At 36.4% G+C, this 10,703-nt stretch overlaps 1 protein-coding gene across 1 annotated transcript in view; it reads left to right on the top strand.

The window, feature by feature from the left end:
• The window catches only part of LOC110446045 (ATP-binding cassette sub-family C member 8-like), a 46,187-nt gene extending 38,507 nt beyond the window's left edge, over positions 1-7,680 (top strand). The window contains exons 28-34 of the mRNA XM_021491001.1: positions 566-686; positions 2,147-2,277; positions 2,521-2,708; positions 2,879-2,982; positions 3,213-3,262; positions 3,869-4,015; positions 5,796-7,680. Coding sequence (XP_021346676.1) covers positions 566-686; positions 2,147-2,277; positions 2,521-2,708; positions 2,879-2,982; positions 3,213-3,262; positions 3,869-4,015; positions 5,796-5,936 — 882 coding nt within the window. The 3' untranslated portion in view covers positions 5,937-7,680. The remainder of the gene's footprint in view (positions 1-565; positions 687-2,146; positions 2,278-2,520; positions 2,709-2,878; positions 2,983-3,212; positions 3,263-3,868; positions 4,016-5,795) is intronic.
• The last annotated feature ends 3,023 nt before the right edge of the window (positions 7,681-10,703 follow it).

Here is a 10,703-nt window from a genome sequence, read left to right as displayed (position 1 = left end):
TATCTGTAGAGAGGGTGTTAGCTAACAGGTATTTCTGTAGAGAAGGTGTTAGGTAACAGGTTTATCTGTAGAGAGGGTGTTAGCTAACAGGTATTTCTGTAGAGAAGGTGTTAGGTAACAGGTTTATCTGTAGAGAGGGTGTTAGCTAACAGGTATATCTGTAGAGAAGGTGTTAGGTAACAGGTATTTCTGTAGAGAGGGTGTTAGCTAACAGGTATTTCTGTAGAGAAGGTGTTAGCTAACATGTATTTTTTGAGAGATGTTGTTACCTAACTGGTATTTCTATAATAGTGGTACTGTTTCGTGCAGATCCTTTTTGATATACCATTAAATCTTTTATGATTGCATGGTAAGAAATATCAAGTTGATTTACTTATGAACTGGTGAAACAAAAGAATTATCAGGCCTAGGTATTGTAAAACATTTGAGACAACATAGTACTTAAAATATGTCTAATTTAGAGATATGAATTATTTTTGTGGTTCTAGGGTCATATCTTGACTAAGCATTGTTTATTTATTGCCCTGTATCTGTGTGTAATCATCTAACTGTGATTATGTTCCAGGTTTCTTTTTATTTGAATTGGATAGTGAGACTTTCAGCAGAGACAGAAATGATGATGAATTCTGTAGAGAGGGTTGATGAGTATACACGACTGGACACAGAGCCTGTCAGACATCCGGAAGGTGGGTCATGGCAATACAGGATACAATATATCTAGAATTCAGACAAGAATACGCTTACTGGGTAAATTCTGAATTACAGAAATATGTATATTTTTTTTACAAATTGTATGAATTTGTGTTTTTGCCCATCAGCCTTCAGCCTCAAATGCACACTGTCATTGTGATTTATCTGTCTTTGAGACATGAAAATAGACAGAATGATCCAATTATAACTGGACTTCAGTCCCTCAGCAGTGGAACAGTCACTTTAACATCATTCCCGATAAATGATCAATCAATCTAATTAAAATTATATCTTCACATCGCTCCTGCTTACTGATATCGTCCAATGGACATATCGGTAAACGGGAGCAATGCAAAGATCCAATTTTAATCAGATTGATGATCAATATGAATATGCATAACTACGACAATATTTAGCGCGCCTATTCGAAGAATAGGGGGGCTAATGTAGTCACCCCGGCGTCGGCATCAGTGTCCCACCTTCCGAGGTTAAAGTTTTGGTGCAAGTTTTTTCCAGACAGTGTTGGATCATCACACTCAATACACAGTTGTCTATTAGGAGTTTAAGTCATTTATATCGAGTGTAAGCAATGTGCTGGACCATGTTTTCATATTGTATGGCCCAAAAACAGCTTAATTGGACTTTTTGGAAGTTTTGGGGCAAGTTGTTTTGTGAAGTGTTGGACAACCACCATCAATAGGCTATTGTCTATTATAAGGTTGAAGCATTTATATGGAGTGTTAGCAATGTTCTGGGCAATACTTTCATATTTTATGGCCCAAAAACAGCTGAATTGGACTTCGTTAAATTTGAGGTTAAAGTTTTGGGGCAAGTTGTTTTGTGAAGTGTTGGACAACCACCATCAATAGGCTGTTGTCTATTATAAGGTTGAAGCATTTATATGGAGTGTTAGCAATGTTCTGGGCAATACTTTCATATTTTATGGCCCCAAAACAGCTTAACTGGACTTCGTTAAATTTGAGGTTAAATTTTTTGGGCAAGTTTTGTTGGGTAGTGTTTGACCACCACCATCAATAGGCTGTTGTCTATTATAAGGTTGAAGTATTTGTATTGAGTGTAAGCAATGTGTTGAACCATATTTTCATATTTTAGCATCCAAAAACAGCTTTATTGGACTTTGTTAATTTCTTAACAATCACTTCACATAGATGTTTCTACACATTTAAGAGTCCTTGAAATATCCTGGTGGTAAGTGAGGTGTCAAATAAAATGACAGGCACTATATCAACGTTTTACTATACATGTGTTTCTATTGATAGGTGCAGTATTATAATAACATACATAGGCGAGCTATGCTGTTCTCCGACAGCTCTTGTTTATAATGAAATATTCTGATCTGTGTAGAAGAATTTATTATTAAATTATGAGTTATCATGATTTAGTTATGAGTTATCATGATTTATTTGTTTCAACCTTTGATGCCTCTTCTTGTCAGGTAACCTGGTTGTAGATAAGGCCTGGCCGGAAAATGGAGAGATAGAGTTCCGCAATGTCAGTCTGCGATATGAGGAGAACCTCGACCCAGTTGTCAACGAAGCTTCCTTCATTTTACAAGGAGGAGAAAAGGTATGGCATACTTGTCAAAGTTTTTCACCCTTATACTTAGTCCAACTTGTCAACAGGTCAAAAAGAGTTCATTGTACATCATTAACTTTTCCTTTGAAAGACTACTAGTCCAGAATGACTGAGGGGATATTAACTAAAAATTGGCATGGATCTTACTTACAACACAGAGAGAATAAAATATTAAGATGGCGATTTAGATAATGTTACATAAACCTAAGCACAGAGTTGTTCCCCCTGTTACAGATTGGAATATGTGGTCGGACAGGAAGTGGTAAGTCATCCCTCCTACTCAGCCTTTTCCGGATGATTGATATCTGTCATGGCCAGATCCTGATTGACGGGAAGGACACAATGAAATTGTCACTCCCAGAGTTGCGGTCCAGACTCGCCATTATTCCACAGGACCCAGTACTGTTTCATGGAACAATCAGGTTGGTTCTTCAGCGAGAGAATATAATGTAACTGAAGCTCAAACGACGTAATGCAAATAATTTTATATGTTTTGAAGGAGAGGTAAGGAAGATAGATACAAATGAATTTTCCTTGTCTAGATTTCATTTTTTTTGATGGGTCAAAGTTCAAAGTTTACTTGTGTTGACAGGTACAACCTTGACCCCAAGGGTGAGGTTAGTGATGAGAGGATATGGTTGGCCCTGGAAACAGTACAGCTCAAGGACACCATTTCTGCCTTACCGGAGGAGCTGGGTACGTCTAAACTATTGTAAAAGTTTGTATGTTTATATGAAAAATAATTGGTGAACAGATTTGAGCATCTTTTGGGTGTAATGAAATTAAAGACGGGGACCGTAAGAACCGTATATAAATTTTGTATTTTCTTTGGTGTTGCACAGTGATTTTTTGTATTTTGATAGGGAAAAGTGTCTTTACTCTTAAAAATTGTATAAGTTATGTTTATATGAATTATATGTTTACAGATTCCTCTGTATCAGAGGGTGGAGAAAACTTCAGTGTTGGACAGAAACAGGTAAAAATACAAACTACATGGAAACAACTAATTATATTTAATGTTATTATGTCAGTCTTACATATGTATTTGAGTGTTTCTTTTGTCCCATGATTTTAAGGATACCTTGGATATATTCAACCTCTTAAAATTAAAATTAAATAACAATTTTGTCCATTTTGTGATGGTCTGTAAAGAGATAATTGATATAGTCTAGTAGGGACTTGTTTATATATTTATATACTGTTTACCAGGAACCTTTCACCCTGTCAAATATTCACCCTTTGCCCATAGAATCCATGTTTGTCAAGTGTTAATTTCGCCCTTCGCACGCAATTACTATATATTGATGTTATGTACTAATAATAAATTGGCCATCATTGGGGAGGAGGAAAAACGCAATAGTTTAAATGTCGCGAACATTTCCTGATATACAGTGTAAAATATATATTATATTTAAGGAAAACTTAAACCATTACAAACTGATAAATTGTATAAATTTGAAAGAAATTGGAGGTGATCAATTGATTATAGCAGAAAATAATTGAAAATTATCAAATATAAATGCATACATTAATCATTTCTTGTTAAACAGCACAAGTGACTATATGTTTATGTCTTAAACAGCTTTTTTGTCTGGCTCGGGCGTTCCTTCGAGAAAATCAGATTCTGATTCTAGATGAGGCAACAGCTTCCATAGATCTGGAGACTGACAGCAAACTACAGAATGTGATATCTACGGCCTTCCAGACCAGGACAGTCATCACTATAGCTGTGAGTTATCTCCCCCTGCCAAGTACCATATCTTTCAATATCTCACATTAGGGCTTTATTTCATGCAAAGAATTGTGCATTACAAAGAAACGTGTAATTTTTTATCAATGTGTCATTAGTGAAGAGTGTGCTCCTCTTTGATATGGAACATGATCTGTTGGTGAAGGTGCGTGAATACAAGGTACATGTGTCAGAGAGGCAGGACCACACACGGAAAATAGAGGCAGAAGTAGTTTTGAATTCTTCTCCATTTCAATGAGGTTACCCAACATCGTTCATGTGATGATTTCATGGCCCTTATCAAGTGTTATATCTAGGGGTCAAGTTGAAATCCAAGATGGCCACCTTGGCTTCTGATTTCTATTTGCATAAGACTGATTTTGATAAAACTTTATACAACTGTTCATCTTGGCCATCACTAAGAGTTATTATTTTTTTTGAGTTAACTCACAAGCAAAAATAACTGAGTGGTTGATATATTTTCAACTTTTCAATTCTCAACAAGCCAAATATAACCATACCTGATAAGCTCTCTTGCCTTGGGTTGATTAAGAATACAGGTCTTTAGCCAAACTGTCTTCTGATTGGCCAAGACATTTTCAACACCTAGTCAATGCCACCAGACAAAACATCATACTAATGTACCTATCTGTGCTCTTACCAAGTCTTATTGTAATTCTTTGGGTCAGTAAAAATCTGAGATGTTCTTCAAGTTTATGGAAATATTTCAACTTCTCGCATAGTTCAGATAAGAAAAGAAATAGATGAGAGACAGGCCCAGTATGCCTCTAGTTCTCCCACATTTAAAAAATAATTATTTGGTAACCTACCATAATGCTATACTATTTGAAAAGATGATGTCATCTATTGTGGTGTCACAATAACCTACTCCCATAACATGAGAGGCCGCTGGTCGGCCTTTTTTCAATCGGATATGATTTTGCCGACTGCGACCTCTCATTTCCGAAGCACTAATTCTTTGATGCAGTTTCCGCCCGAAATTCGGGCGGAACAAAATCGGCTTGACAAACTCACTTAAGTGGTTAACAGTTCATGACAACGATGTCTACTCACGGTTTATATAATATAGATCTCATATGTATGTCACAGACACAAATATATAGTATATTACGGAATAGAACACTCAAAATACATGTCCATGTCGTTGTAGCACATCTCTGACCTACATTTAAAACATGGCTTCTGGATTAATGAAAAATAGCAGGGGGGATTTCAAACGTAACGAAGTGATACGGAGTTTTTTTGTATTCCGCTTGTGAAACATTACATGTAATCCATTTTTGTATTAACCGGAAAAATCATGGCAAATGTTGTCTGCTTCGCTTCGAATGAGGAAAAACTCATTATTTATGTCTTTGACACGCAATTTTTCTCATATAATCATGGATTTATGGAAAGGAATATTAATTGGACCCTTTTGACCATTTACATGTATGTAAACACGATATACTCTTTCTTAATCCGAACTTTGAAAATGTGATCGTCAGCATCGGGAAAATCAGCTATGGGCAGTTAGAGGTTACGCGGCGACTGTCAAAAGTTTTTCGCCGTGTAAGACCTCTAACATTGTTGGAGTAACAATAACCATGACTTATCTAATATGCACACCATAACTCCAGTGTCTTATTCAATATGTCATACAGAATCATTATATAGCATTGTATGTAAATGTTTAGCATTTAAAACTGCACATTGATACCGTTTGGCTAAAGAACAAAAACTGTGAAAGTAAATAAAACATTATCTTCATTTTTTGTAGCATCGCATATCAACCATACTGAAGTATGACAGAGTGCTTGTAATGGACAATGGACATATAGTTGAGATTGACACACCTAACAAGCTTCTGGAGGACACAGACTCACACTTCTATGCCCTCGTCCACCAAGCTAAAAAATAGTCTGTTAAATGTTGGTATTTATAGGCAAAAAATGTAACTTATAGAACATGTCAATCAAGATGTGGGCGTTTCCTCTGTACCCAACAAAATACCCCAAAAAATGAAAGTGCTATAAGGATTTTACAAAATGAAAGTACATGTGTACTATACAGATTCTTTATCATTGAGTACACAATCTCACTAACCTGCAGGACAACTTTTGACATGTTGCCATTTTATAGTGTGTACATGTGGTATGATTTTATAGTGTGGTATGATTTTATAGTGTGTATGTGCGGTATGATTTTATAGTGTGTATGTGTGGTATGATTTTTATACCTTTTCATTTATATACCATATGAGCTAATGTCATAGTGCATCGTCATCTGTTATTGTTATCCATCTCTCTGTTTTTTTCATTCAAAGACTCTTCCTCAAGAAATCCTGGGGCCCTATTCATGAAACTGTTCTCAATTTCAAGCATGGATTCCGGCTAATACCAACTTTCTTATTAGTTGCTTAACTTACATTGTATGTCACACAGTCAAAAAGTCAAGTTTAGACATTGAAAACAGTGTTGGGCTTTAAGTCTCCCCAAAATTCTTCCAAATAATTGACAAAATGTGATTTTTCATCGATTTATCATCCAAACAAGATATTGGGCAGGGGCAGAGAATCTGAGTTTGAACATGAGAACGGTTTTGTGAATCTAGGCTCTGGTCACATAGGGATTACTTTAATTTGTATAAGTCACACTAAAATCGGTCATGATCTAGGAAATGGGGTAAATCTATGACTAGTTAAGAAGTATTTGTATATAACATCACTTGAGGATAATCAGCTGTTTGAACAATGAGCAGTACAGGCCCCATTGGTCTGTGGATTCAATAGTGTTGTTTTTTGTCAAAAGTGTTATACAATATTGCCTAGAATGTGTCAGATCTCATGCATTTAGACATCATGGAATACATCTAATCCCAGTCAGACTTACTAAAGTCTGTCTCTTCACTTTCAGACATCCTAGAAAATGTCTGATCTCATTCAGACATCTACGAATGTGTCTGATCTCATTCAGACATCCTGGAATGTGTCGGATCTCATTCAGACATCTAAGAATGTGTTCGTTCCCTATCAGACATCTAAGAATGTTTCTGTTCCCTATCAGACATCTAAGAATGTGTCTGTTCCCTATCAGACATCTTAGAATGTGTCTGATCTCATTCAGACATCTTAGAATGTGTCTGTTCCCTATCAGACATCTTAGAATGTGTCTGTTCACTTTCAGACATCTTAGAATGTGTCTGATCTCATTCAGACATCTTAGAATGTGTCTGTTCCTTTTCAGATATCTTAGAATCTGTCAGTTCCACTCTGGACATTTAAGAATGATTCTAATCCCTTTCAAATGTCTCTGTGTGTATAAAATCAACAGTTTGAGTAATGTCCATGTTTATGTGTTGTTTCCTATACAGAAAGCTTCAGGTTTACATTGGGCTGTGATGTTATTTTCCTTTTTAGCACTTTCATTTGAATTTGTGGGAGGTGAGGTTTGGGGAGGGCTTTCAAAGTCATGTTTGCTTCAGCATTGCCATGCTAAAGTTTTGGCATAAATGATGATATTCATTAATTCAGCCTTCACTTTTAGAATGTTGATATTTAGCATTGAGGTTCCCAGGGGATCCAACATAGATACATCAAATAAACACCACACACACACACACACACACACACACCACAATTTTAAGTATCAAAGGAGGCACGGTAGTCTAGTGGAAGGATGCCAGGCTCGTGACCTAAGGGTTGTGGGTTCGAGTCATGTCATGGCACTGTGTTGTATCTTTGAACAAGATACTTTACTCCGCTTGTTCCAGTCTACTCAGCTGTAAATGAGTATGTGGTTGGGCAGTGCTAGGATTGTTGAATGCTGGCTGTTAGCGCCGAAATGGCATGACTGGCTGTATGCTCCCCAGGGAGTTGAGAAAGATATTGGCTGGTTTCAAAGCCCCTATAACCACAGATGATAATTTGTGAACCGCTTTGAGACAACCTATTTCTAGGTTGTGATAAAGCGGTTTATAAGAACCTCAAATTATTATTTCATTATTATTATTTATAAAGAGTGACATAAACTTCACAATGTATTTAAAAGACATGTAGCTTTACATTTATTTTCCCAGTATTAAATAAGATCTGAACTTGTTATATATCATATCAACAACAGAAAGATCTGAAGAGGAGTGTCAGAATAATAGAAAAATGAATTCAGACTTAACTTGAGTCCACAATAAGTAGCTACTATAAACTTTAGTTCTAGTCCAACGTCTCGCCTCAGATTTCATACATTTAAGATTCATCTTGGAGTTTATACATTTAGTCAGATGGCTCTCGCCTATTATACTTATTATGTTTTGAGTAAGATAAACGTATGGTTGTGTATTTTTGTATTGACTGTAAATTTTGAGGAAAGGTAAAACCTTAGAACCCTTGATTTGAAAAGTAAACCCTCCCTATTTCACACTGAGAAGCCTTGTGCTTCCTGTTAGCTTTTCAATGCATTGGGATGGGATTTTGAAGCATCACAAAGCAAAATACAATATTTTACAACTGCAATGTTTGTATGCTTAATTTCCCATAAAATAAGGTTTCATTGATGAATGCACTACCTGTTTATTTTGTTGTCTTGCTCCTGTAAGAGAGAGTAATCAGTGTGAACATACCCTGTATTATCTACTGTTAGTCTGTAAAGGGACTTGTCTACCCTACTTATAACGATGTGTTGTCTAGCCTTTACCTGAAAGGTAACTGATCTTCCTCTGCATGTAAAAGATATGTGTACCACTAAGTTCCGACATTAAGGAGGAGTGGTATCCCTCTCTTTACCTGAGAAGGGCGTTCACATCAGTCAATACTTGGTATTTATGCCCTTAAAGGTAAATGCCATTGCTCTATAAAATGCAGGTGCAGGAAATGTTTTGAGGGCAAAATGACAATGTTATCATGACTATCAATAGCATCTGGAGGAACATTGTTGTCAGGTTATAATTTATTGTCACATTTAGTCTCAATTGAAATACTATATATACATAGCAGGTAGTGCTAAATAAGACAAAACTCAATTAGATTACAAAGTGAGCTAGGTCTCACTAAGAGATTCCCACCTCATTACTTTTTTTAAGCTGTGCTTACCATGTATAATGCAATACTGTGACTTTATTGTAGGGAACAAGATATTTATTGTGACAAACATGCCTTTATTTGACCTAAAGTTTGGGTTAGGGACCCAGTATTGTTATATTATTTTATTCCAGCTGTCATATAGCTCCGACAAACACTGATGTGTATTGACACATGACACCATGTCACACTGGTGTGTATTAACACATGACACCATGTCACACTGGAGTGTATTGACACATGACAAAATGTCACACTGGTGTGTATTTACACATGACACACTGATGTGTATTGACAAATGACACCATGTCACACTGGTCTGTATTGACACATGACAATATGTTACACTGGTGTGTATTTACACATGACACACTGATGTGTATTGACACATGACCCCATGTCACACTGGTGTGTATTTACACATGACAAACTGATGTGTATTGACACATGACAACATGTCACACTGGTGTGTATTGACACCCGGGTGTGTATTGATACATAAATACATGCCATGCTGGTGTGTATGAACACATGACACCATGTCACACTGGTGTGTATGAACACATGACACCTTGTCACGCTTGTGTGTACCGACATATGACACCATGTAAAACTGTTGTGTATTGACACATGTCACACTGGTGTGTATTGACACATGACACCATGTAACACTGGTGTGTATTGACACATGACACCATGTAACACTGGTGTGTACCGACATGCCGTTTGTTTTGACACATGACACCCTAAAACGCCAGGAATAGTAAATCAAAGTTTGCAATAATGATGTATTAATGAGAAAACTTTTTTAGTATCAATTATAATTTACTGGAATTGGGACCAGGATGTTTAGGGTTATTAGGATGTTAAGGGTTGTTAGGATGTTAAGGGTTGTTAGGGTATTCAGGGTCACAGGATGTTCAGGGTTGTCAATATGTTTAGAGTTGTCAGGTTGTTAGGATGTTGAGGGTTATTAGGCTGTTAAGGGTTGTTAGGGTATTCAGGGTCACAGGATGTTCAGGGTTGTCAATATGTTTAGAGTTGTCAGGTTGTTAGGATGTTAAGGGTTGTTAGGATGTTAAGGGTTGTTAGGGTATTCAGAGTCACAGGATGTTTAGGGTTATTAGGATGTTAAGGGTTGTTAGGATGTTAAGGGTTGTTATGGTATTCAGGGTCACAGGATGTTCAGGGTTGTCAATATGTTAAGAGTTGTCAGGTTGTTAGGATGTTAAGGGTTGTTAGGGTATTTAGGGTTGTCAATATGTTTAGAGTTGTCAGGTTGTTAGGATGTTAAGGGTTGTCAGGATTTTGATTTATGCATATTTATTTGCATCTTTTATACAATAGTGATTGATTGGGCACAAATTGTCACACTTATATAAAGCCATTTCCCAATAACATATAATAATATACATATATACAAGATGGCATTTTAAATTAAATTAATATTTTCTATTAAGTTAAGTATTACATTATGAGAGAGGGAGAGAGATGGGGGGGGGGGGGTCAGGATTTTAAGTTGTTGAGGTATCCATGGTTGTAAAGGGTTGTCAGAATGTTTTAGGTTGTGTTTACAAAAATGATGTCTGCCAGTCCACATAAGGAAATGGCTGT

This window comes from Mizuhopecten yessoensis, unplaced genomic scaffold (genome assembly GCF_002113885.1).
Source record: "Mizuhopecten yessoensis strain PY_sf001 unplaced genomic scaffold, ASM211388v2 scaffold2461, whole genome shotgun sequence".
In the NCBI taxonomy this organism is placed as follows: domain Eukaryota; kingdom Metazoa; phylum Mollusca; class Bivalvia; order Pectinida; family Pectinidae; genus Mizuhopecten; species Mizuhopecten yessoensis.
The sequence above is the reverse complement of the archived record's forward strand: the minus strand, read 5'-3'. Positions and strand labels throughout refer to the sequence as shown.